Here is a 25,866-nt window from a genome sequence, read left to right on the forward strand (position 1 = left end):
ACAATTTATAACGCTCTAGCTACTTTGCTAATTGATAGATGATCTTTTTAATGTAAAAAATCGCTATGATTAAGACAAATTTACTTTATTCACTATCACGCGGGAACTTTGAAATTTTCTGGGATCAATTTATTTATTTAGCTATTTATTTCAGGTAGTCAAGGTAAAATACCTAATTGAATCGGTGCAAGGATATGTCGGAATTCTTCGAAAAGTAAGTTGTTAATGATGCTACGCCATAAAAAAAGGGTCCTAAAAAAAACTTTTTTTTTATTCGACTGGATGGTAAACGAGCAAGTGGGTCTCCTGATGGTAAGAGATCACCACCGCCCATAAACATCTGCAACACCAGGGGTATTGCAGACGCGTTGCCAACCTAGAGGTCTAAGATGGGATACCTCACGTGCCAGTAATTTCACCGGCTGTCTTACTCTCCACGCCGAAACAACAGTGCAAGCACTGCTGCTTCACGGCAGGATTAGCGAGCAAGATGGTGGTAGCAATCCGGGCGGACCTTGCACAAGGTCCTACCACTTCTAAGTTATTTATACCATTCTGAGGCTTTAGACATTCTGCATATAAATAACTGAAAAGTTTTTATTCTTTTTGAGATATCGCCTTGTTTTGAGAGGGCAGAATATCAAATTCCCTTTTTAAAACTGCTAGACAGCACCTAACGTATTCAACTCCAACGATGAATACTATCCATCTGCAGAGAGTTGTAAATATGAACAACGTGCGTTCCCACGAGTTGCATATTCGGATGTTAATTTTCAAGATTCTTGTATTTAAAATTTTAAGCCAATTCCCACTAGGTACCCTAAGTAAGTTTTTGTTTGGATATAAGGCTGTTACGCACTCCAATACTTACACCAGCTCACAAAATACTTGACCACATCGGAAATACAACAGTTAAGTAAATTAATCTGTCGTCTAACAGAGCGGCGTTGATGTCAGAGAGCGAGTTCGAAGACGACACCCCACCCACCAGGTGGTGTTACCAGAGTCTCGCGTCGCGCGGCGCCGCCGCCGACTCCAAGTCTGCGCTCCGGCTGTTCGAACTTGGCCCTCGCATATCCTTACAGCTGATCAAGGTAAAACGATCCCGTTCGGAATACATGACATTGTAAGCCATAATGTAATGTTTGTCATAATTAGCATTTGCCATAACTCTTTTTTTTAGAGCCATAAAATTTTTAGAAACTGATATTGCTATTTAATTTTATAACAATCAGGAATAAAACAAATTATAGTTTTAAGAAAAAGAGAGTTATGGCTGTTTTTAATATGTATGGATTCCAATGTAGACCGTTGTGTATTATGAAACCCTCGTTATCGCAATTGTAGGTTGAAGATGGACTAATGGACGGGGAAGTGCTGTTCCACGAGCTCGTTGAAAGACTGAAGAAGAGAAAGCTTCTATAAAAGAAGAAACGAGACGCAAAGAAGTAAGTTATAATAAAGTGTAAGTCGGGGATCTCTAAGAAGATGACGACCGTCGATTTATCTCGCCATTAACACGTCCTAAATCTGATTTTTTTGTCGAAGAGTTTGCCTAATTTGATAATCGAAGTTGTGTTGTTCCGTCCCTCTGTCACTTATAAGATCACTATCTTATAAGTGGCAGTGGGATGGTACGATAGAACTTCGATTTTAGAATTTCGGAGTAGGCCTCAGTCAGACAGTCTTTCCACCCGCGGTTATGTTTAACTCAACGAATATGTGTGAATCGTGGACTCGACTACCTACAGGAGCGTACAGAATGTACATATTTTTGAAACGAAATTTTTGAATGTCATTCAAATTGTTTGCCTCCTCTCATAATAATAAAATACATAATAGATAATACCTGGTGTGACCTGTAACACGGGCAAATAACTAAAACATAGATCGTACTCGTAAACTGAACAACATTGGTTCAGCGACTTTAAAAAATAATTGGTTTTTAAAGTTTATTCGATGAAGCAATGACAGCAATTTTTAATATTTGTAGTGTGACAAGCGATGTCAGTTGGGTTCTATCTGGATGGTGTACATTGAATTTACGCTTAAATTTGTTAGAAAAAAAAAAAGTTAAGTTTTAATTTAATTAAGTGGAACCATGATCTAATTACTGGTGACCTATAGAACCTGTTTTAATATTATCCCCGTTCTGGGCCACACACACTGTATACTTAGCAAATTTCTTGTCTATCATTACTAGTTAGTCTAAAAATTGGCATAATAAGTGACGTCAGACAGATACAAAATCAGTTTCATATAATATATTTTTTTGACAGCTGATAAAAAGTGTGTCGATTGATTGGTGGTGGTGAATAGCCTAATAAATTTCTACTCTAATGTAGGTTCTCTGAAATCTCTTCCCACTACTCAAACGAGTGTTTAATATTCAATTATTTTTAGGAAACAGAGAAGCGCAAAGCACAGCAAGAGGAGAACATTAAACGCAAGCAGCGCGAGAAGGACGAACTGAAAACAGAAGGCTCTAGAAGGAATCAAGAAGAAAAGGAGGGCACTGAGAGCCAGAGGTGAGATATTTTACATGACAGCTTTTGGAATAATAAGTCCTAACTTTTTTCAAATTGCGGCGCCTAGTAGCTAGGAAAACGTAAAAAAAATTGTATTGTATTGTAACTCTTTATTGTACATAAAAACACATGAAAATAACAGAACACAGGATAATATGTACAAAGGCGAACTTATCCCTTAAAGTTACAAGGGATCTCTTCCAGTTAACCTTTGAACGATTGACAGGATATCAGATACAAGAGTAGACACTACAAGTACAATGAAAAAATGAAAAATGATAAAGGAACCGAAAAAATGAAAAATGAATGAAAATGAAAAATGTGTCCAATGTTTTCTGATACCTAACTGACGATACACTAAATAGTTTTTTTTTACCCAGGAAGCTTCTCAATGAGGGCTAAAAGACAGGTGAAATATCGCTAGATGGCGTTAGTATCGTAAAGTTTTTTTGACATTACGGTCTTGCTTGCTATTGGCTTATAATTATAACCAAATGAGCCAATTGCAATCAAGACCGTAACGTCAAAAAACCTCACGATACTAACGCCATCTAGCGATATTTCGCCCGTCTTTTAGCCCTCATCGTTATACTTGCAATTTTTTTTTGGGGTTGAGTCGCTTTAAGGGCCAAATACAAGTCCTTGCTTTTATTTACTAGTTTTATTTTTTTATTTTTATATGAGGTGCTTTTTTTGTTCTTGCAATATTAGTTGCACTTGCACTTTATTTAAAGGCACGTTTTTATTAATTAATATTTTTCAGGCTTATGGAGCTGGCGGCGGCGGAGTCCCAGGACGCGGGAGCTTCGGACGACGCCGATGACGATGCCGAGTACTACAGGAAAGAAGTAGGCGCCGAGCCCGACAAAGGTACATACAATGACTATTATCTGTCAAGATAGAGTCGCCATCAGATACTTCAGAGCAGCCAAGGTGATAAAAAATATCGAAGCATGAACTCTAATGCGTTGAGAACAAGAGTGCATGCTCCGATATTTTTCACTACCGTGGCGCCGCTCCGAAATATAATTTAAATAGGCTGTAATTAGAACACATAAAAGTAGAAAAAACGGTAGAGCTGGGAATGCTTGTCGTACAGACGAGAATTCCCAGCGATATTGATGTTTTCAAAATCTACTCGTATCGGAGAATATCGATACTGACATTCGAATTATATCAAATAAAAATATATATTTTTTAGTGGACACCCCTACCTCTAATTCGGTACCAGTATTTATAAACCATGGTTTCAATGGTTGAATACCCTTTTGCATTTGTTAACAGATCTCTTCAGTGCTCCGAGGAAACGCAAAGCCGACGATGATTCGGTAAGAGGATTCAAAAAAATGAGACTCGACAAAAAGCTCAAGAAGAAATACCAACCGAACCAGGACGGTAATAAGGAAGGAAAGTTCCAGAACCGAGACGGTGGAAACAGAAAGTTCCAGAACAAGGAAGGCGGTGGAAGAAACTTCCAGAATAAAGATGGCGGAGGAAGTAGAAATTCCCACGGCAAAGGTGGAAGAAATTTCCCGAATAAAGAAGGTGCGGGCGGAGGAAGAAACTTCCAGAATAATCGGGAAGGCGGTGGAAGAAAGTTTCATGGTAAAAATAGAGATGGCGGTAGAAACTTCCAGAATGATAGGGAAGGTGGAAGAAAGTTTCATAATAACAAAGAAGGAAGGAATTTCCAAGGAAATAAGGGCAGAGTAAACAAAGACGGAGGCAAACCTAAAAAAGTTTTTGGAGGCAAAATTAATAAATTCAAATCTGGGAAACAGAGCAAAGGAAAGAATAGGAAGTGATGAATTGTTTTATAGATCTTTTTGTAAATAAAACTTAGAAATATTCAAAAATTAGTTTTATTCTGATTTTAATACAAAATCCATGTATTTTGCAGTTCTTAGTACAAACTTAACTTAGGACGTAACAAACTAATAATAAACACGTAAAAAAGATGAAGCCGTATTAAAACGCTTCTTAAAAGGCGGGTTTACAAAAAACAATGTGATGAAAGTTTTGTACTTTGCTTCAAAGCACTTAGTATCTTAATTAATTGAACACTAATTTAGATCATTACCTTTCAAACAAAGGCAATAAGGCCATAGTGATGTGGGTACTAAACTAATCTATTCAACGGTAAAGGTAAAGTTCCGAGCCAAGCGACACTGACGCCACTAACGCCGCGTTATTAAATGTCATCCTGGGAGATGATAGGTTAATGCATTGCCCGTAGTATCGGTTAACCACTGGTCTGGACGACTGAGCAACGAAACGTCGAGCGATGTCGTTGCCCAAGCCTTTACTTAAAGGTAAAGTGCCGAGCCAAGCGACACTGACGCCACTAACGCCGCGTTATTATCGCCGCGACAGAGCGATAGTACAAGGTTCTATATAAATACATAGCCGCGTCAAGTATCGCCGTGTTCGTACACGCCGTCATGTATTTATATAGAACCTTGTACTATCGCTCTGTCGCGGCGATAATAACGCGGCGTTAGTGGCGTCAGTGTCGCTTGGCTCGGCACTTTACCTTTAAGTAAAGGCTTGGGCAACGACATCGCTCGACGTTTCTTTGCTCAGTCGTCCAGACCAGTGGTTAACCGATACTACGGGCAATGCATTAACCTATCATCTCCCAGGATGACATTTAATGATGCATTATCAAAGGAATTTGGGCACAAATTTGTGCCTCTGGGAGAGGACAGGTTAAAAGACGATCAGTTTGGACGCACAAAAAGTCCGTTTTGTCCCGTTACCAAAAGCCGTTACTTTAAAATTGCGCCTCTTACGTAAAATCATTATCATACAACTAGGATCGGCAACCTTTTGCGACGCAAGAGCCCACTTACAATTTATTAGTATTCGCTCATAATTTTTTTTTAATTAGATAAATGAGAGATAGACGTGGTACTCGCTCATCGGTCGATCACATGATTTTTAAGAGTTGTTATGTCCTCCTAACGCCCAGAGTCCTTTACAAAGGACTTATTGTAATTTGAACTTCAAACTACCATACCTAAATGCCATAAAGTTTGATGTTCATATAACAAAAATTTGACTTGGCCGTTTGTAGGTTATTAATTCTAATTAGCCCGTCAGTTAAATTACAAAAAATACACTTTTTTCATAACTGAAACAAAATAATTATGGACATATAAAAAAATTATGGTCACCTACCCATTCCAGAGCTTTGACGCGGCACCTTTGTAATTTTTTGTTTGATTGACAAAACAAAAAACACGAGTCCAATATTTTCTGACAATTTAACTGCCTTACTAAATACAATATCATCTTTATTACCCAGAAATCTATCCAACTATCAATACTTGCGTGCCGCAGGTTTCCGACCTCTGTCCTCAGCTATAACTATATAGTAATGTCTAAATGAGGAATACAATATCATCTGCTAACATGACCTGGTTATCCGCCGTCATGCGATCCAGCGCCGCCTGGACCTCTCCCGCGTCGAACACTTGGTGCGAGTACTTCTCGTTGACGTGCGCTGCAATGCGAGAGAGCGGGAGGGAGTTGGCGCGCTCCTCGCGGAACAACTCGTGGAGGGCTAGTTTGAACTGGGCCAGCCTGTGACAAGGATAAGACTGAGGCTTCCGTAGTCAAAATGGCATGAATGGAGTCTTTATTGTTTCGATATCGCGGTTTGGCTCTGCAGGGCTACTACGAAACTCGAAGTTCGTGTCGTGCGGTCCCTCTGACACTTAAACTATTTAATACGAGAGCGAGAGGGACGGTACGATAAGAGTTTCGAGTTTCGTAGTAGCCCTGCTGGCTTTAACGGCGCGGGTGCAGGTAAAATTCGTCGCACGTGACGCGTGCAGTTAACACTGCTCATACTATTTTTCAACAGGCGTCCACTCGCTCTGTGAGAACCGCGTCAGCTAGCGTAACTTTTTTGTGCTTATTAAAACAGATGAGATTAGAATTCAGTACTTTTTTTAGTTCCCGCATACGCCCTCGTTTAATATCAGATCATGGAATTTGTCATAAATATAAGAGCGGCGACTTTTCAATCAAACATTAACAATGTGTTTTTCAAAATCTTATTTAGTTAAATCAGCAAGGATTTACGGGTTTTTTTACAAATGAAAGAAACAAATACAATCGACATGTAAAGGTGGACGTGGTCGTGTTATTGATAACATAGGGAACCCCAGCTATGAAAGTTCCTAATTAGGACTACGGAACCCTAAAAAAAAGCACGAACAACAAAGAAGCACTGACCTGTTGGGTTCGATGGCGGTCTGCGAGCGCGTGGCCCGCGGCGTGGGCTCGGGCTGCGACGCGCGCGCCGCGCGCAGCACCGGCTCCGCCTCCTCGTCTGAAGAGTACGCGAACGGATCCTCGCCCTCGCCACCTTGTGCCTGCACACCGATCAGAGGGGCTACTACGAAATTCAAAATGCGTATCATACCGTCCCGCTCACTCTCGTATTAAATAATATTAGCGTCAGCGGGACGGCAAGCCAGTAAGCATATTGTAAATATGCCGTCGACGATTCCATTAGTCATTGGCGCTCTAGATAAAAACATCAATGGCCGCGTTAGTCCATTTCCAGAGCAGCGATTGTAAAAATTGTTGTTGTGTGTTGATATCTCCTGATGATTTTGGTGCCTATGTACATCCAATTACTAGGCATAAGCCTCCACTTATAGATAGGGCTTGGGGTGTAGTTCCCATGCGAGCCCAGTATGGATTGGGAATTTCCTTATTACCTACAATGCTTTCCTCGCGAATTGTAAAAGTTTTGTACATAAATTCCAAAAATCTCAAGAGGTGCGAGCCCGAGGTTGAACTCATGATCCTTTGTTTGAGAGGCCATGCCATAGGTCCAACCATAAAGCTACTACAACTTTTAACAGTGCATTACACCAAAGATTTTAATTATGCAAAGCACTGCCTGCGGTGCCATAAGTCACTACTGACCGTGCGCCGCGATCTCTTGGCCCTCGGCTGGCTGGGCTCGGAGTCCGAAATCTCCTCGTCGACGGACGCGCGGCGCTTTCGACGCTTCTCTTTAGTCAGCACCTGGTAAAATAAATGTGTCCGTTTCATCACCCTGAGACCAATCATGTAGAGCGACTTCATCGTTATGTTGTTAAAATTCGGACCATTGTCTCAAAGCGCTTTGCTACTTTTGAAATGAGGATTGCTTAGGAATGGAATTTGCTTTCGTCTGTTTTCAGACTTTCCTTATTAGTAAGTTGTGGTAGCTATCTTCACGCCAAATTTCAAGTTTATAGGACAACTGGAAGTACCTTATAGGTTTCTCAGTTACAAGCGTTCTTGTGAAAAGGGGCCTTGACAGACGGATAACAAAGTGTTCATAAGGGTTCTCTTTGAGGTACGGAACCCTAAAAAACACTTTGTTTTAGCCCTAGAAACCAAATTAATTTCCAACTGCTAAATTAGATTTTTAGTTGCTTAAAAACAAAAAAAATAGTTGAGTTTGCAATTAGGTGACTAGCTATTGCCGTACAAAATCTATGGGAGAATCGTGTTTCGGTGTTCGGTGTTATCGTCCATCGTCGTTGAAAGCCTCACCTTCTTGAAGTAAGCGTACTGCACCAGCTCGATGGCGGCGAGGGCGTCGTCCTGGGTCACTTCGAAGCTGAGGCGGCACTTGGCGTGCGCTGTGGCCAGGCGGATCAGGGTCTCCAAGGTACGCGCTGTCACTGGTTGCGTCTATAATTTATCAACTAGTAATTTATTGAACTAGGCCTTACTTTCCGAAGGTCCATATTTTCAGAATCCCAGGATTAGATGGTATTAACAATAACAACTACATATATTACATTCTCTCGCGAATTGTAGGTAAATTGACTCTGACTATTCAGATCTCTGATCATTAGGTTTGAACTAGCTCTATTATCTACTCGTCATCTTCATCACATCAGCCGTAGGACGTCCACACTGTTGGACATAGGCCTCCAGTTTCCTCAGTTGCTGCGATTGCAAGCTGCTTTGCATCCACTGTGAACCCGTGGCTTTAACCAGGTCATCCGCCCATTTCGTTGGTGGACGTCCTACGCTGCGCTTGCCGATCCGCGGTTTAAAATTCGACTTTTTCGGCCTTAACGACATCTGTTATTCATGCCATATGGCCAGCTCATTGCCACTTCAACGAGCTAATTCTAGTGTCCCCTAGTAGTAAAGTAACAACTCACCCTAGCGACATCACAGTCCATCATATCCTGACTCCTAAGCCTCGCATACTCATCAGCTATAGAGTCCGACGCCTCCTGCGTCAGTTTGGGCTTCATGAGCTTAGCTATGTGGAGGAACTTCCTCATGAACTTTGTGCTCAGTATACGCTCTTTCTTGCTCCGAGTGTTGCCGTGGAGAAGGGGGTCGTATTTCTCGTAGATTGATTCTGCTGTGTCCTGTATGAAAAGAGGAGTAAATTTAATCAAAGGTCACTTGAAATTGACGTTATTCGAAAACAAAGGACGATCTGACAGTATGCTGTACGGGTACCTGAGGGCAAACAGTGTTTAAATATATGTCTACTTCAACCTTATGCCCGTCTCATTCTCACCTCGACTTCGTCGTTGTCAGGATTATCTGTGGACAGCATTTCCACTGAAGACCCCATGGGTAACACTTCTCCGTCTTGCTCTTTTGGATTTCTGTAGAAAATTCAAAGAAATATAGAACAGGATTTCTATTGTTTTCTGGAGGCTTAAGTGCACTGTGTGACTATGCCAGCCTCATTGAAAGACTCAAATGGCCAAATTTAAATTATAATGGCAAGCACATACGAGAGCCAGAGCTGGATCTGGAGGAGGGAACCGAGTGCGTACCCACTTCTGGCAGCATTTTCATGGATGCCAAAATCATATAAAATACAATTACTCTTTACTGAACAAGAACGCAATACAGATAAACATTATCAACAATATTTTGCAAGGTAAGCAATAAGCGCTCTTATCGCCTTAGAGCGATCTCTTCAAGGCAATATGTCTGATGATGAACCGTTACACAGGTTTACCATGCGGCTTATCATATAGTGTTTTTGTAAGCTTTTATTGAACTTGCACTGTTTGTTGTTGATATATTTGGGTAAAATCTTGCAAGTTCATTTTGACACACTGCCAGTGGTCGGATTGACATGAAATTTGGTATACATATGTGATAACCATGTTAGTTGGATGGCATTGCAAATACAGGCAGCAAAAAGTACAATCAGCAAAAAAGCTTGTTTGAAAATGCAATTTTGAACAGAATGTTATTTCGTTTTTTAAACTATTTTTTTTTCACGCTTCTCGTAGACCACTATAAGCGTACCTGTATCTGTGCATTCTCAGCACGTGTTCAGAAATCATGTTGTCGTGATCTGCATCAGCGAGGTCCAGCATGACAAAGAGGAGGTCGAAACGGGACAGCAGAGAGTCCTGCAGACCAATGTTCTCCATCGGCGTCTTGTATTGGTCGTACTGCGGAATACAGACTTATAAACTTGCGTTGTACACCTACTAGTCAGGTGAGATAATGAATAAAGGAAATAATGAACCTTTATCTACACCCATATAGTAAATCCTCAATTATGCGTTCAAAAACCATAGGTAATGACCAGCATTACGACATTGGATTCTATTATGAACACGGGGGGCGGCACGAGCAGCAGCGCGCAGCGGGCGCAGCTCGTGGGCAGACATACCTACCTAGTTTTCGTTAGTGCAGGTCATTCTCAATGGTTCTTGAACACATGATAGAGGATAGTACGTATATGAGATGATAAAAATATTGTATGCAACCGTAATTATTAAAACACTAATGTGACCCACACTCGTGTTTTAAGGACCCCAATTACGATACAGTTGCATAAAATACTATTTTAGCTACCACAATGATCACATCCGTGGATGAAATAAAAGAAAAAGCTCTCTTTGATAGTCGCTCACCCCACCCCGTACCACGAAACGCAGTACTACGCGGAAACGATACAGAATACTGATTCAAATGGAGACCGATACGTCAGACGTAACTTGTTGTTTAAACCTAACATAAGTTTGTGTCATTGTCCATTTTTCATAACAATAATAATTAAACGTTTATTTCCCGCCGCAGGTCGCCGCTGGTTTGCGCTCTGCGATGGTTGAATTTCTAGATGCGTCTCCTGGTATCTACTATGTGCTTGCGTGTAGATGGGCGTTGGTAAGTGATGAATGTTTGAGGTTTTGCGTGAAAATGGATGAACGGCCTTCATCTGTGCATTAACGTTATTTACTAATTAGTTTGTTTTTATTGTATGTATAGCTTAGACTAAAATTCACAGTGCTTTAGTTTTACTGTCATACTGTGTAATTTCATTAAATAAATAAAAAAATCAGGTCCCATACACATCATGTTAGTTATTATTAGCTGCCGTGAAAACATTCTTTAGGTAGGTGTTTTTGAAGCGTTTTATTAGTATACTGAGACCTATGTCCCTGACCAGAGGCCGTATTGTCTAACGCGCTGACGTTCGCATACGCAAGAGATAGTGACATCTCTTTCTGCCCTCGTCTTGTACTGTGTGACAGATAGAAGTGTTGGAAACGATTGTGATCCCAGTGGCGTTAGACAATGAGACCGCAGGCCCGTATATCACAAAAGTTACAAGTGCTTCAATTACATAATTGACACTTTTTGTATGAGCAATTTAACAATAGGGCATATTAGGCAAAGCTCTGCGCAGGGGGCGACACTAGCACAAACCGTAAAGAAACCGCCATGACAACGTCAGTTCTCTTTATATTTTGTCGCCATGACGGATCATGATCAAAGAGTATTAACCTATAGAAATAATGTATTTATAAGTAACAATATAAATGATATTTACATCGATAGTAGGGATAGAGCTATATTTCCAAATTTTTTATTGAAATAATATGATATTACGGCATCCTACGGACATTTAAGATACTCAAAAAACAAAAACCATAAACATTAGGTATGTGCCAGTGCTGCACTCTGATGGGATAAAATTGCAGTAATATTCCCTATTGTGTAGAATTGTAGTACTTGTAACTTTTGTGGTATAGGGGCGGCTGAAGGGTAATTGGGACTTAAAAAGGCCTCAGGACTAACAAGATGCGATGAGGATGACTCACCCGCCCGTAAACAGGGTTGGCAGCTGCTAGCACCGAGCACCGCGCGTTCAGCGTCGCGTGGACGCCAGCCTTGGCGATGGTGACGCGCCCCTGCTCCATGACCTCGTGTATAGCCGTCCGGTCTATGTCGGACATTTTGTCGAACTCGTCGATACAGACGACTCCGCGATCCGCGAGCACCATTGCGCCTGCTTCCAATCTGGAAAGGATTGGGTGACATATTAAATGATATTGTATGTAACGGATACCTGTTCCGGGCTATTTCGTAGCCCTTCTTCACAGGAGGAGGATTAGGTGACACTTGTGTGGGCGTAAAAGCGTCTAATGTGATAAGTTAGCTGCTTAATACCCTTTTCTGACTGACCCCATAGCAAAAGTACGTATGGAGTGACAAGCAAGACTGCAAGGTACACGTTCGCGGGTTATGTGTTTTTATTCTATTCATGAAACAAGTTTTTAATTTATATTAACAAAATTATCCCCAAAACAATACCCTGCAAGATGAGCTTTTGATACACAGAGAAGATTATGTGATCCCATTAGTGATGCTCATGGCAGCCAGCATGCAAGTAAAATCAGTGACAGACAGCTGACCTGCGATCTCCAGTGTCAGGATCTGTCGTGACGGCAGCAGTGAGACCGACGCCGGAGGACCCTCGCCCAGTGGTGGTGATCGCGCGAGGAGCTGTCATCAGCACATAGCGGAGCAGCTGTGACTTGGCCACTGAAGGGTCGCCGATGAGGAGTATGTTGATGTCACTGGAATTAATAAAACAGGTGAAATGAAAATCAAGCTTGTTGAATAAGGATGTTATTTTAGAAGCAGATGGCAAGGAAAGAATACAGAATGTCATTCATTTTCTAATTCAGCTCACAATTCTTTCACTTTGAGGTAGGGAGAGACTAACAAACAAGCATGAGTTATGAATATAGGTATCTGTTTATTATATTCCTCCATGTGCAAATAAGACTATGATAAAAAAACTGACACTATTAAGACACACCTTTCTTAAGACAGCATTTCACGCACTATTCAGACGACCAGATGGCCTAGTGGTTAGAGAACCTGACTACGAAGCTTGAGGTCCCGGGTTCGATTCCCGTGTCGGGGCAGATATTTGTATGAAAAATACGAATGTTTGTTCTCGGGTCTTGGGTGTTTATATGTATTTAGTATGTATCTATATCTATATAATTATATTTATCCGTTGCTTAGTACCCATAACACAAGCTTTGCTAAGCTTACTTTGGGACTAGGTCAATTGGTGTGAATTGTCCCGTGATATTTATTATTTATTAAGAACTAGGAGATAATTAATTAGAAAACGCTGTCCTATTAAGACCTACCTTTCTTTCTTTTAAAATGGTCCTAAAAATGTTGTGGTGTTTTAAAAGATGGTAGCCCTTCACGGGCCTTACCCTCTAAGTCTTGTGCCATTAGCCAATATCTTCTCCATTCCACCCAACAGTAAGCACAGTATCGCCTTCTTGATGTACTCATGCCCATGTATCCGGGCTTGCACTTGTCCACCAAATCATCATCACAGACCACGTCCACACTCCGGGGCAGCTGACCTGCAGGTGCTCGCTCAGGCATTTCTTGGACTGTGAGGGTCTGGTGATCTTTGTAGCGGGACAGGCCGAATTCGGTTTCAAGTGGGTTGCCATCCTCGTCCTAAAGCATTGACTTTTGAGTCGATTTTAGTTTAAAAATAAAGCAAACAAGTGATAGGACACTGTTTATTTTCATTTTATAAGTTAGCAATCGGACACAATTTGTTTTAAACTCCAGCGGACCAAGTTTTTTTTTAGGAGCATTAAAACTTTAGGTCACTTTTCGAGTTCAATGTGAAATTACAATAAATTCTATATAAAGGACACTGGGTTGTAGGAGGATAAGTTGTAAAGTAAGAATGAGAAAGAGGAGGGCAAGAAAGTTGCAATGTGCAAGGTCATTCAGGTTGGGGACAGCTTTAAAAAACTCTGAATATGACATGTCCCCATTTCTCCATAGATATTGTATTGCATTAGCAAGCTGCATAACTAATTCTAATTACTAAAATAAATTTACTGGCAAATTTAATAACTAATACCAAATATTGCTTTCAGGGCTATAATTATCTGTATTGGATTCATTGGTTAATTAATGGTGGCAACTATCCAATTATTTATGAAATATAAAGTATGTGGGTCAATCAACTTTATCCTGTACCTCGTTGACATGGTTACTTCCCCTGGACAACTCTTTAAAACCACGAGTTTCTATGTTTTCTGTGGTTAAAATTCATTGAGTATACATTTTTGTCAGTTACAAGCTCATTATTTTATAGACTATCTCCTAAGCATATTAGTCGCATATATCAAAGCAGTTTTTTTTAAGAAACTCTGTCACTGTTGTCTCTTGGACAACGGAACAGAATAACAAACAACAAAAAGTTGATTGGCACATGTATTGTATGTAGACATTGATATTTTAGTCTTTCACATTGATTTTCATTTACCATTTCTTTTATATTTTACATCAGTACATTATGTAATATGTCAAATGTATTTAATAAAAATGCAGTTACAACAAATAAAAAAAATTAAGTTGAATAATTGAGTTTGAATAGAATCAGAAACACTGATCTGCGCTCCAGAACTCAAATTGTCGATGTGGGAATGAAGACCGCCAAATTAAAATGGGACTGGGCGGGACACGTCTGCCGCATGGATCCGGATCGCTGGGCCAAAGTAATCACCGATTGGGTTCCATGCAACGGGCACCGGAGCAGAGGTAGACCTAGGAGGAGATGGCAGGACAACCTGGACCGATTCCAGTCAGATTCGCAAGAGCTGGCCAAGAGTAGAGACGAGTGGAATAAGAAAGGGGAGGCTTTTGCCCTGCAGTGGGACACATTATAAGCTATTAAAAAAAAAAGAAATAAATAAAAAACGATAACCAAAATAAACAGGTTGCATACTTGTTGGACACCAAAAATATTACAATACCTTAGTAGGGTAAATGGCTGTTGTCGGGAATGCCTCAAAGGATGTCAGGTCTGTATATTTGCGTTCCATGACCTTTTGGGTGGCAGGGCAGTAGTGCACACTGCGAACCACCTTCGGATGGACCAGGGACACCCGAGTTACTATGCCTTCGACACATATTAGGTTACCTAAATACCTGTAAATAAATATAGTAAAACAAATTCCAATTCAGTGTTTTTTTTAAAAGTTTTTTTTATATCAATTTGTTATTTTGCTAAAAAATATTCTCAACTAAATTTGAGGCTGATTTAATACAGCGTCAGATCATTGTTTCATGACATTAGCAAACCGAACTGATAAAACATAGTCTATACATAATGGCAAATCATTTCTATAAACAAAAGCAAGCAAAATGCTAACATACCTAGAGGTTAAGCTTCTTGGTGTAACATGTTTGGTTCCAAAACTACCGGAGAAAGCAACAAAGAACTCCTCCTGAACCTTGGCGTACGTAGGGTCAATCGACGACACATATTCTTTGAGTGCTTTTTGAAACGCAATCTGTTCCTCGAAAGCGGTTTCAAGCAGATTTTTGGCACGCTCAGCGTTCTTACGTCTCAAGTCGTTAATATTCACGACAAGACGCTTTGACTTGTCCGCTATCATTTGTTTCACTTTTTCCATGTATACACCTTGATCTTCCTGAAAGAATAGATTTTTGTTAGCAAAAACATAGCTGGACGTTTTGAGGTTACGTTTTGTATGTACTCACTTCATCGTCCAAGAATTCAAGATATTCCCTTTGAAGGTCTCTTAATCTTTGATCAAAGTCAGTATCTTCCATCTTATTCTATTATTAAAGACTTATTTAACAAGATAACAAAGAAATAAATGCGTAAAGATACACCAAACCAAACAACTCCGTCGGTTTTCGGTTGTTTGTCAGACTGACAGTTGCTACAATTTCGCGCCAAAACGAGGCTCTTTATAGTGCAGTGCAGTATATTTGAAGATTTATTTTTTTATCAATTTTGCCACTAGACTAATATTAAATGGTTCGTAAAATAAAGTTGCGTATATTTCCAGAAAGTAAACAGTAGAACTTTATACAATATTTTTGTGACGGCGTATTATAGCGAGCCCAATAAAGAACCTTTTTTTAAATTACGTTTAGAAATTTAAACTTTGTAAACGCGAAGCATTCAAGTCAGTGGCGAAACATTGCGTGTCCAAAATAATTTCATTATAATTACAGGTTTCATTATTAAAAATGTATTAAATTAAAATTATAGTCGACACAATTATCTTTTTTGGGAAATCCGTTATTACGAGTTTTTCAAGACTTCAGCTTTAAGTTTTGACCAATGTCTGTTAGAATCAAGTTAAAATTCTAATTCCTGAAGTAAACAAAAATAAAATTAAAAAATTTGCACGCATATTTTACACTTCATTTCCAGAAATTAAAGTTGATTTTGAAAATTACTATAAATTTTGTCAGTAGGAATATCCATCTCATTCTCATTTGCTGTCACTGTCACTTAGCAAGCAAAGCAAACGAAACTGAAAAAAGTGGCTTACCCTAGCGTCCTTTATTTACTTAATTTAATTAAAAAATCAGTAAAATTACAACAACGAGCCACAACATCAGTTTCCTTTGGAAACTTTATAACTTTTGCTCTAAGCGTGTCCTAACCCCAAAACTTGCAATGGCTCAAATGTCTGAAAACTCGAACTCTAACATGAGTGACCGGAGTGAGCCGCCTGCCGACAACAATAAAGAAAATTCCAAAGAAGAACGTAAAAAGCTAAAGATCCTAGCTCTTCACGGCTACAGGCAGAATGGCGCGCTGTTCCGCGGGAAGATAGGCTCGTTCCGGAAGGCGGTCTCTAAGTACGCACAGTTAACATTCATATCGGCGCCGCATCGAGTTATGAACGAAGAAGGTGGTGGCGACGAAGGTATTTATACTATCACATTGGTTTCCCACTCGAAGATAAAAGAGATGTCAATTGATACCTGAGCATCTTAACACTGTATAAAAAAACGATGTACCCACTTAACCACACTTTATGAGTTACTGTGTTACTCACATTGTGTTAATGACATTATCACTTGTGCTAGGAGTAATGTACAACCCTGTCATCGCAACTGACATTGGCCCAAGCCTTAAGGCCGCCTGAGGGTAATAATAAAAATAGGTACATCTCTTTCACTCACAATAGAGTTCATAAACTTGTGAGCAAAAATTTTGATCAAAAATATCTGAATACGCTTTATGCCATTAACAATAGTCGTGTTCAGATATTTTTGATCAAAATTTTGCTCACAAGTTTATGAACTCAATTGTTCATAGTACCTAAATATTTTGTTAAATGCCAAGTAAATTGAAGCATAAGGTACCACATAAATCATTATGTACATCAGTAAGGTATTTTTTATTTTTTTTTTTAACTAGACGTGTGATAAATGGTATATATTTAAAAACATTTATTTAATTTAATCATTTAATAAAAAAGGATGAATAGCTAAAAACATAAAAGTACTCAGCCCAAATTAATAAAACATGCAAATAATGCATTAATACATCTGCTACATGCCTCTCAATCAATCATTTTTATTTCATGTATAACTTGGAAACTCCTGGAAGGAGACACTAGTACTTGCTTTTTGTTTGACTTTACCAAACATAGCTATTGAAAATACAAACTGAGACATGGATGCACAGAAAAACCAGAAAAAGAGACCAGCAATGGGAATTGAACCCAGGTCCTCAGCAATCCGTGCTGCGTGCTATAACCCCTACACCACTGCTGGACAGGAATCTAGACACAAATTTTTCCTATGCATACATATCTCAGGTTGCTTATTTTTACTATGCTACTTAAGCAGCAGCACTAGCGACATCTATGTTTCGTGTGCTTAAGTAGCATAGTAAAAATAAGCAACCTGAGATATCTATATATATAAAAGAAGAAACTGACTGACTGACTGACTGACTGACTTATAGATCAACGCACAGCCCAAACCGCTGGGGTTAGAAAGTTGAAATTTGGAATATATATTCCTTAATAGATGTAGACGCGCACTAAGAAAGGATTTTTTCGAAATTCCCACGGGATAGGGAAATATCTAAATTTTTTTTCGCATCTCTGTTTTGTAGTCGAATCTCCGAAACTATTGAGCCGATTTTAAAAATTCTTTCACCGTCAGGAAGCTACACTATCCTTAATTGACATAGGTTACTTTTTATCCGGGATAATGCAAAATTCCCGCGGGATAGAAAATAAATTAATTCAATTTCGGAGCTAATTTAAAAAATCTTACATATTATGTGATATGACTATCTCCAAATAACAAAGGCTACTTTTTCTTCGGGAAATTACAAAATTCCCATGGGATAGAAAAAACTGAATGCAACTTCGGGGATGATTTTTAAAAATTCTTTCATCAATAGAAAGCTACACTTTTTCTTATTAGTATAAACTACTCTTCTTCGGAAAAATGCAAAATTCCCGCGGAATAGAAATAAGTGAATTCAACTTCGGGTCTGATTTTAAACGTTCTTTCACCAAAAGTAAGCTACAGTATTCCTGATTGACATAGGATACGTTTTTCCGGGAAAATCAAAAATTCCCGCGGGATAGAAATAAGTAAATTCATCTTTGGCTTTTAAAAAAATCTTTCATTTAATATAAATCCTCGATTGACATAGACCACTTTTTTTTTCGGAAAATCCAAAATTCCCATGGGATAGAAAAAAACTGAATTCAACTTCAGAACTGATTTTAAAAATTCTTCCACTAATATAAAGCTGCACTATTGCTGATTGGTATAATAGATTGCTCTTCTTGGGAAAAATGCTAAATTCCCGCAGGATAGGTAGAAGTAAGTAAGACAATCCAAATTCGGAGCTGATTTTAAAAATTCTTTCACTAATAGTAATCTGCAGTATCTCTGATTGACATAGGCTGCTTTTCTACAGAAGAATGCAAAATTCCCGCAGGATCGACATAAGTAAATTCATCATTGGGGTTGATTTAAAAATATATTTTACCAATTGGGAGCTTCATTATCCCTGACTTTACAATTTCTCGAGATACAATCCTATATCGTGTAGGAAGTCGCCGGCAAAAGAAACGCGTAGTACTTTAACGTCTTTAACGTTTCAGCGAAACAGGGTTTCAGAGTTGGTACGAATTATGAATGATTAATTACGTATGTAGGTTGATTTTTAAATTCCAAATTGTGCACCATCTGTCTAAAACAACGTCTTTACTGTATTTATATTTCCATGTAATCCTCCGAAAAATCAATCAAAACACGAAAAAAAGGATCGCAGAAAGTAAATGTATGTTAATTGTTACCCCAAATTTAACGCGAGCGAAGCCGCGGGCAAAAGCTAGTGTATGCATAGGAAAAATTCGTGTCTAGATTCCTGTCCAGCAGTGGTGTAGGGGTTATAGCATGCAGCACGGATTGCTGAGGACCTGGGTTCGATTCCCAGTGCTGGTCTCTTTTCTGGTTTTTCTGTGCATCCATGTCTCAGTTTGTATTTTCGATATGGTTTCACGGGATACCCGTAAAAGTAACAAATTTGGAGTTGAAATAAAAAAAAAAAACAAAAAGACTCCAAAAACTAATCACACATAGCTAGGCTTTCACTCTAATATACCCAAATATAATTGAAATTAAGATTGATCACCATCTATCATGACTCCTCTACTTTTGTCCTACAATTAGTTAATAATACTCAAGGTTTTGTGAAAAACAACCTAAAAAAAATCTAGAGCTAGCTCCCTATCCCATATTAATCCTTTATAATTCAAAGAACATGTGTGCCAAAATTCAAGTATCTAACTATAGCATTCTATATGCTATGCTTGTTCTGTCAGTTAACATGTGTTTTTTAGTATAAATAGAATACAACGGTCCACAACAATATTTTTCATAGATTATTTCAAAAGCTAGCCTTTCCACTCCGTTTTCTCAGTAACATACATATTCAGTGCTTTCTTCCAGTGCCTTTGGAGAAATTGCTTTCCACTGACTTAGTCCTTACTGACAGTAACCCCCCAGCAAAAGAAAATAATTGGTGGGATTCAGAATGTGAGGAAGCTTCTGAAAAAAGGAAAACAGCTAAACGTGAATACTGTGCCAAAAAGACTAAGGAAAGTCTCGACGCATATAGAAAGTTAGCAGCCGTATCTAAAAGAACCATTTTACGAAAGAAAGGGGCAGGTAGTTAAGCAATTTACTGCAAGAATATTTTGTCTGATCTGCCTTTTACAAATAACTGACTGCATTTGAGGAAACTGGGTTTTTGACCTTTGCGAAGCTATATGCTGGGAGTGATATGTAGATCTTGTAATGGGATGGAACTTAATGTTATGAGGAGTCTGACTGGCATGTGGCATGGTAGATGGTGATGGATAAGTTGGCAGAACATTTTTCTAAAAAAAAAAACCCTCCTTTGGCCATTCAGGTAAAATGGGTGGATGCTGCTAGAATCAGTCCGGTCAATCCTGCTACTAAAATTGATATACAAAAGGTTATGCGTGACACGTACTGTACTCTTGCATGGTAAAACAACTAGGTGTATGCGAATGAAATTTGTTGTTATGACTGGTTTTTGAAGTCTTTTTGAATTTTTTATTTCAACTCCAAATTTGTTACTTTTACGGGTATCCCGTGAAACCATATCGAAAATACAAACTGAGACATGGATGCACAGAAAAACCAGAAAAAGACCAGCACTGGGAATCGCACTCAGGTCTTCAGCAATCCGTGCTGCACGACCCCTACACCACTGCTGGACAGGAATCTAGACACGAATTTTTTCCTTTGCATACATATATCAGGTTGCGTATTTCTACTATGCTACTTAAGCAGCAGCACTAGCGACATCTATGTTTCGTCGAGAGACGTCACATTCTTTCGGAACTAACCGCTAACCTGAGGACCTGGGTTCGATTCCCAGTGCTGGTCTCTTTTTCTGGTTTGTTGCATCCATGTCTCAGTTTGTATTTTCGATTTGTTATGTTGTTAACTGGATCTCAGAAATAACACACAGGCTACTTTTTATTAAAATTTTCCTATGGAACTGGGATGTTTATGTGAATGCACGAAAAATCAACTATGTTCTTTAACTATATTTACAATATTTTTCATCATATTTCATTCATAATCAGTTGGTATAAATCAGTATTTAAATAAGTAATATTTAACCTTTTCATTCATCATCATCATCATCATGTCAGCCGAAAGACGTCCACTGCTGGACATAGGCCTCCCCAAGGCTCACCACTCAGACCGGTCTTGTGCTTTCCGCATCCACCGCGATCCCGCGATCTTAACCAAGTCGTCGCTCCATGTTGTTGGAGGCCTACCGACAGCTCGTCTCCCGGTCCGCGGACGCCATTCGAGAACCTTCTGACCCCATCGGCCATCAGTCCTGCGAGCAATGTGCCCCGCCCACTGCCACTGGAGTTTCGCAATTCTTCGGGCTATGTCGGTAACCTTAGTTCTTCTGCGGATATCATCATTTCTAACCTTTTCATTGCCAAATTTATTTAATTTGAAACTTATGTGAAGATCACTTTAACACTGTACACCCTAATGGATGATAGGACTCAGGAGGAACATTATCTTAAATATTACTAGACCCATGTCTTTCAATTTCGTTATTGAAATAAAACCTAATATAGACTACGAAACTTATGACCGAGTGAGCGCGAAGCCTCTTTGCGAATAGACGTATTTCCATTTTAGTTTAGGAACCACTGCTCTAAGCGACAGAGGGACAGTCAGCGACAAGCGACTTAGTTTTATAGGTACTGTGTTAATATTAGTACAGGCCACTATCTTATCGTATCTTCATCAAACCCTTGTTCCAGATGCCCGTTCCTGGTGGTTCAATGCTGAAGACAATACATTCAGTGGCAAGTGCCTCGGGGGGCCGGCCATCGGCTTCGAGGACACGCTACGGCTCATTGAGCGTACGGTGGCGGAGCACGGGCCTTTCGACGGGCTTATGGGGTTCTCGCAGGGCGCCTGCCTCGCGGGGCTGCTTGCGGCCATGCAGCAGAAGGGATGTGAGTCTTGACTTGGGATACTGTTAGGGGGTGTAGTGAATGTACGACTTGTTAATGCACGCTTAATAATGCACGACCTGATTATCCGTGCTTATGTGCACGAATTATCATGCCGTGCATTATCATCCCGTACCGAACTAGCAGGGAACCAATAATGTACGCGCAATAATGTACGACGTGATAATCCGAAGCATTATGTCTTCCGATTATCATGCTTTACGATTTCCGTGATTGAAATAAACAACGGCATGATAATCGGAAGCAATAATGCTTCCAATTATCACGTCGTACATTATTGCGACATAGCTCGAAGAATTGCGAAACTGAAGTGGCAATGGGCGGGGCACATTGCTCGCAGGACTGATGGCCGATGGGGTCAAAAGGTTCTCGAATGGCGTCCGCGGACCGGGAGACGAGCTGTCGGTAGGCCTCCAACAAGATGGAGGGACGACGTGGTTAATATCGCGGGATCGCGGTGGATGCGAAAAGCACAAGACCGGTCTGAGTGGAGAGCCTTGGGGGAGGCCTATGTCCAGCAGTGGACGTCTTTCGGCTGACATGATGATGATGACATTATTGCGCGTACATTCCGAGTTGTACGTTATTGTTTCCCCTGTTAGGCTGTGCGCTAGGCGTAGGTGTCGTGGGCCACCGCCACTCGCGGCACAAAACAGATAGGTACAGAAAGGGTATAAAAGTCAATCACTGTATGTACTTCACTTTTCATACTTACGCTCGGCGGTCACTCTAGGGTTGTCAACTATGGCTTATGCACAAAAAAACTATGGTGGTAGTGGCACTTGTATCTAGTTGTTTGATTTATTGTTGAGAAAGAAACGGGAAGATTTTTTTTTATTTGACTGGATGGAAAACGAGCAAGTGGGTCTCCTGATGGTAAGAGATTGCAGATGCGTTGCCAACCTAGAGGCCTAAGATGGGATACCTCAAGTGCCAGTAATTTCACCGGCTGTCTTACTCTCCACGCCGAAACACAACACTTCTTCGGAACTTCTCGTCACTCGCTTAGAATGTAAATGGGCTGTATGTAACAGTGCGCCATCAAATTTGTTTGGGGCCGCCACGGGCTTTCCTTGAGGTTTTCGATGAAATTACTGTGACTTTACGATTCTGTCTATTACGTTTTGTCTATGGTACCCTAAAGAGATTGTTTTATCTTTGATTTCAGATTTGCCATACACATTCAAGTTCGTAATATTCACTTCCGGCTTCCGGTCCGGTAGTCTGGTCCACAAAGGTTTCTACGACGAGGAGATCGACCTTCCTTCCTTACATGTATACGGGGAGAGTGATTCTATTATACCAAAAGGTAATTGCTAATTATAAAGTCAGGTGTCCAAATAAAACGTCTAATATAATTTCCAAAAATGGTGACAGGAGAAAGATATTTTATTTTGTCTTGATCTTAGTTTGGCCCAATTCTCCATTAATGTTCTTGTATAAAAGGTAGGTAGTTATGTGAGTGTTATAAATGAGCTAATTATTAGCTTTCAATGGTATTACCATTACCATATAAAAAAAAATCTTTCTCCATTTTTTTTGTGGACGCCATATTGAAATAATATAATATACCCTATTTCACTGACAGTTAACAGTTAATAAATCGAAAGTTATCTTATACATATATTAAAATCCGTCCAGCCATTTAAGGGTGCCAAAGAAATAGAGTGATATACATACCTACGTACATAAACGCTCGAAAAACATAACTATTTCGTGCAGTCGGGTAAAAAAGAAAAAATAAATGCCGATTGTAAGGTAAGGTGTTTCGGATATCCCCATCCGCATCCGCATCAACATCCGCATCCGCATAAAATCAATGCGGAGCTTATGCGGATGTCGAACAAGTCGGTACAGGAACGACTTAGCGGCGGCGCGTGCTAGGTATTTTCGCCCTTAACCAACAGGAATTTCGTTACGTTTTTGTGATTCGTAGAGTTGAGACGTACTAGGCAAAACGCGGACGGAGTCTTGCGAGTACGCGTCCACAAAAAGACTAGATCCAAAGACTAGGTCCACGAGTATCTACGAGTACTTAACTCAGTTGAGTCATTGCGTAAACAAAATGATTCCCGTAAATGCGCTCCCGTGATTGCGGATACACCGTACCAGTTTTAGTAGTTTACCGTTTACCGAATTCCACGTCACAGTCAGTCTTCACACTTCATATTTTTTTAATTTTCACTTATATTAAATAACGACTAAAAACTTCCCTTCATACTTTATACAGGCTTAGACTGTCAGCAATTTTCATAAATTTTTCAATTATAAAGTGTACATAAATGCTTGTTTTTAAGTTGGCGGAACGTTGTCAGCCGCCGTACTCCTAAATACTCGTACGCTAAAAGAATCGCGGGCGGGAACGCGTACTCACGCGTCCAAGCCAAAACCTATTCCAGTAAATACGTTTCACCTCTAGTGATTCGTCGATTGAGCGCTTACGACTGTGAACATTTCTAGTCTAAATCTATTTTTTTTTTTCAGAAATGAGTGAGTCGCTGATTAGTTTGTTCGTGAAGCCAGTTGTAGTGGAGCATTCTGGTGGTCACTACGTGGCGTGTTCGGGGTCCATAAGGGATTCGTACCAAGACTTTTTGCACGACAGGTGCCAGGATTTAAACGAAGAGGACCAAGAGAGTAAAGAAGATAGCGATAGAAGAAACTCGTAGCTATTAGATAGTTGAATTGGTTGTTTTAAATAAATGGTTAGGTACATTGTGACGTGATTGAAGTTAAGGTAATGCTGCTGCTTGAGCATTTACCATTACCATTTACCACAGATACTATTAAAAAAACATGTAAATAAACAATGGGCCAAATTTTTGCACGTTTACGGATCTGTATCTAATTGGATGACATCGTCGAACTATATCGGGTGTAATGTTTTTTTTTGTCAAATTTGAGTTTTGGCAAAATCGGCCATTGACACATGTTGCCACGCGGCAGTTAACATTAAGTGCGAGTGGTATAAACGATTAACTCTGATACAGATTTCTGAGAGAATGTACCTAGATAATTTGAACTGAAAAAAAAAAATGAAAAAATGAATAGTTTTTATTGATGCAGAAACAGTGTAACATACAATTAAGTATTGTGCTGGTGATATATTGAGGTTCAAGTAGGTACATTTGTCGGTATTTGCGTCATTTACTTAAATATAGGTCCGTGTTCATTGGTTGGCATAAAGTATAGACCCACGAGGCGCCTTTTAACCTGTCCTCTCCCAGTGGCACAAATTTGTGCCCAAAATCCTTCGATCCTGTTATCCTGGGAGATGACAGATTAATGAAATGTGAATTTTAATGAAATTAAAAAAAAAACTGATTGATTCAGAAACACAATTTTTCACGATTCTCATTCGGATACTACTATGCATTATACAATTTACAGAACAAAATTTAGTTTGACGGAATAGTATGACTGTCGTGGAAAATTATTGTTTCTTTGGTTAGTAAAAAAATAAAACTGAAGTCCATACATTGTTTTTCAAAAATATTTTACAGTTCCTTGTGAATAATGTTGCTGTATTATAATATTTCCAATTATCCGACATCAAAGGATAAAGTATAGGGTGACTATGTTATGTTCAAAAACATGTTCGAATATTTTGTACGAAGAAGCAAAGATAAATATACTTACCACTTAAGAATAAAATGTGTTACTTCATTACTCAGAACTAGGTACAAAATATGAAAATACATGCAAAAAAAGTAATATAGACCCTGGATACAATATCCTGAAACGTGTTTGCGTCGGTAAGAGAATCATACGGAGAAAGTGAGAGTATGATACAAACAAATGAATCGGACTAATGTTATAATGCTAAAATGTGTAAGTTTGGTTGTTACCTTTTCATGCCTAAACTGCTAAACCGATTTCGGTAAACTGCTAACCGTATTACAGATAATTCGTGTCCCAAGGATGGACATAGGATAGTTTATACCCCGGAAAATAGCATAGTTCTCGCGGGATGTCGATAAACGAATTCTAAGCGGGTGGAATCGTGGGACAGCTGGAGAGGATATAAATTTTGCCTTTTCTATTTCGTAATAATCATAGGCTATGATCATCCATATACTTAAGTATATATACTAATATTATAAATGCGAAAGTGTGTGTGTTTGTATGTATGTTTGTCCGTCTTT

The 25,866-nt window shown here is 39.5% G+C and overlaps 3 protein-coding genes and 1 pseudogene across 4 annotated transcripts; 2 read left to right on the top strand and 2 right to left on the bottom strand.

Annotated features, from left to right (window-relative positions):
- The window catches only part of LOC141434529 (suppressor of SWI4 1 homolog), a 5,491-nt pseudogene extending 1,113 nt beyond the window's left edge, over positions 1 to 4,378 (top strand).
- A 707-nt stretch (positions 4,379 to 5,085) lies between these two features.
- LOC141434230 (DNA replication licensing factor Mcm3-like) lies at positions 5,086 to 13,146 on the bottom strand. The gene is made up of 10 exons (XM_074096604.1): positions 13,061 to 13,146; positions 12,236 to 12,400; positions 11,642 to 11,840; positions 9,834 to 9,982; positions 9,085 to 9,175; positions 8,714 to 8,929; positions 8,091 to 8,231; positions 7,473 to 7,574; positions 6,771 to 6,910; positions 5,086 to 6,113 (listed from the first exon to the last, which is right to left on the bottom strand). Exons 1-10 carry the CDS (start codon positions 13,096 to 13,098, stop codon positions 5,912 to 5,914), a joined length of 1,443 nt encoding a protein of 480 aa, XP_073952705.1. The 5' UTR covers positions 13,099 to 13,146; the 3' UTR covers positions 5,086 to 5,911.
- Positions 13,125 to 15,802, bottom strand: LOC141434531 (DNA replication licensing factor Mcm3-like; the record flags this gene model as incomplete). Its single annotated transcript, XM_074096952.1, has 4 exons — positions 15,384 to 15,802; positions 15,036 to 15,313; positions 14,633 to 14,807; positions 13,125 to 13,316 (listed from the first exon to the last, which is right to left on the bottom strand). Coding segments are annotated over exons 1-4 (717 nt in total), but the record flags the coding sequence as incomplete, so codon positions are not given.
- A 283-nt stretch (positions 15,803 to 16,085) lies between these two features.
- LOC141434232 (esterase AGAP003155) lies at positions 16,086 to 25,375 on the top strand. Of its 2 annotated transcripts, XM_074096605.1 has the most exons (5): positions 16,086 to 16,570; positions 19,632 to 19,850; positions 21,506 to 21,703; positions 22,890 to 23,030; positions 24,206 to 25,375. In XM_074096605.1, exons 1-5 carry the CDS (start codon positions 16,318 to 16,320, stop codon positions 24,388 to 24,390), a joined length of 996 nt encoding a protein of 331 aa, XP_073952706.1. In that variant the 5' UTR covers positions 16,086 to 16,317; the 3' UTR covers positions 24,391 to 25,375. The 2 variants fall into 2 exon arrangements, with proteins under 2 accessions (XP_073952706.1, XP_073952707.1); XM_074096606.1 differs by lacking the exon at positions 19,632 to 19,850 and having other exon boundaries at positions 16,099 to 16,570.
- Positions 25,376 to 25,866: the final 491 nt, after the last annotated feature.

Source organism: Choristoneura fumiferana, chromosome 13 (genome assembly GCF_025370935.1).
Source record: "Choristoneura fumiferana chromosome 13, NRCan_CFum_1, whole genome shotgun sequence".
Classification (NCBI taxonomy): Eukaryota; Metazoa; Arthropoda; class Insecta; order Lepidoptera; family Tortricidae; genus Choristoneura; species Choristoneura fumiferana.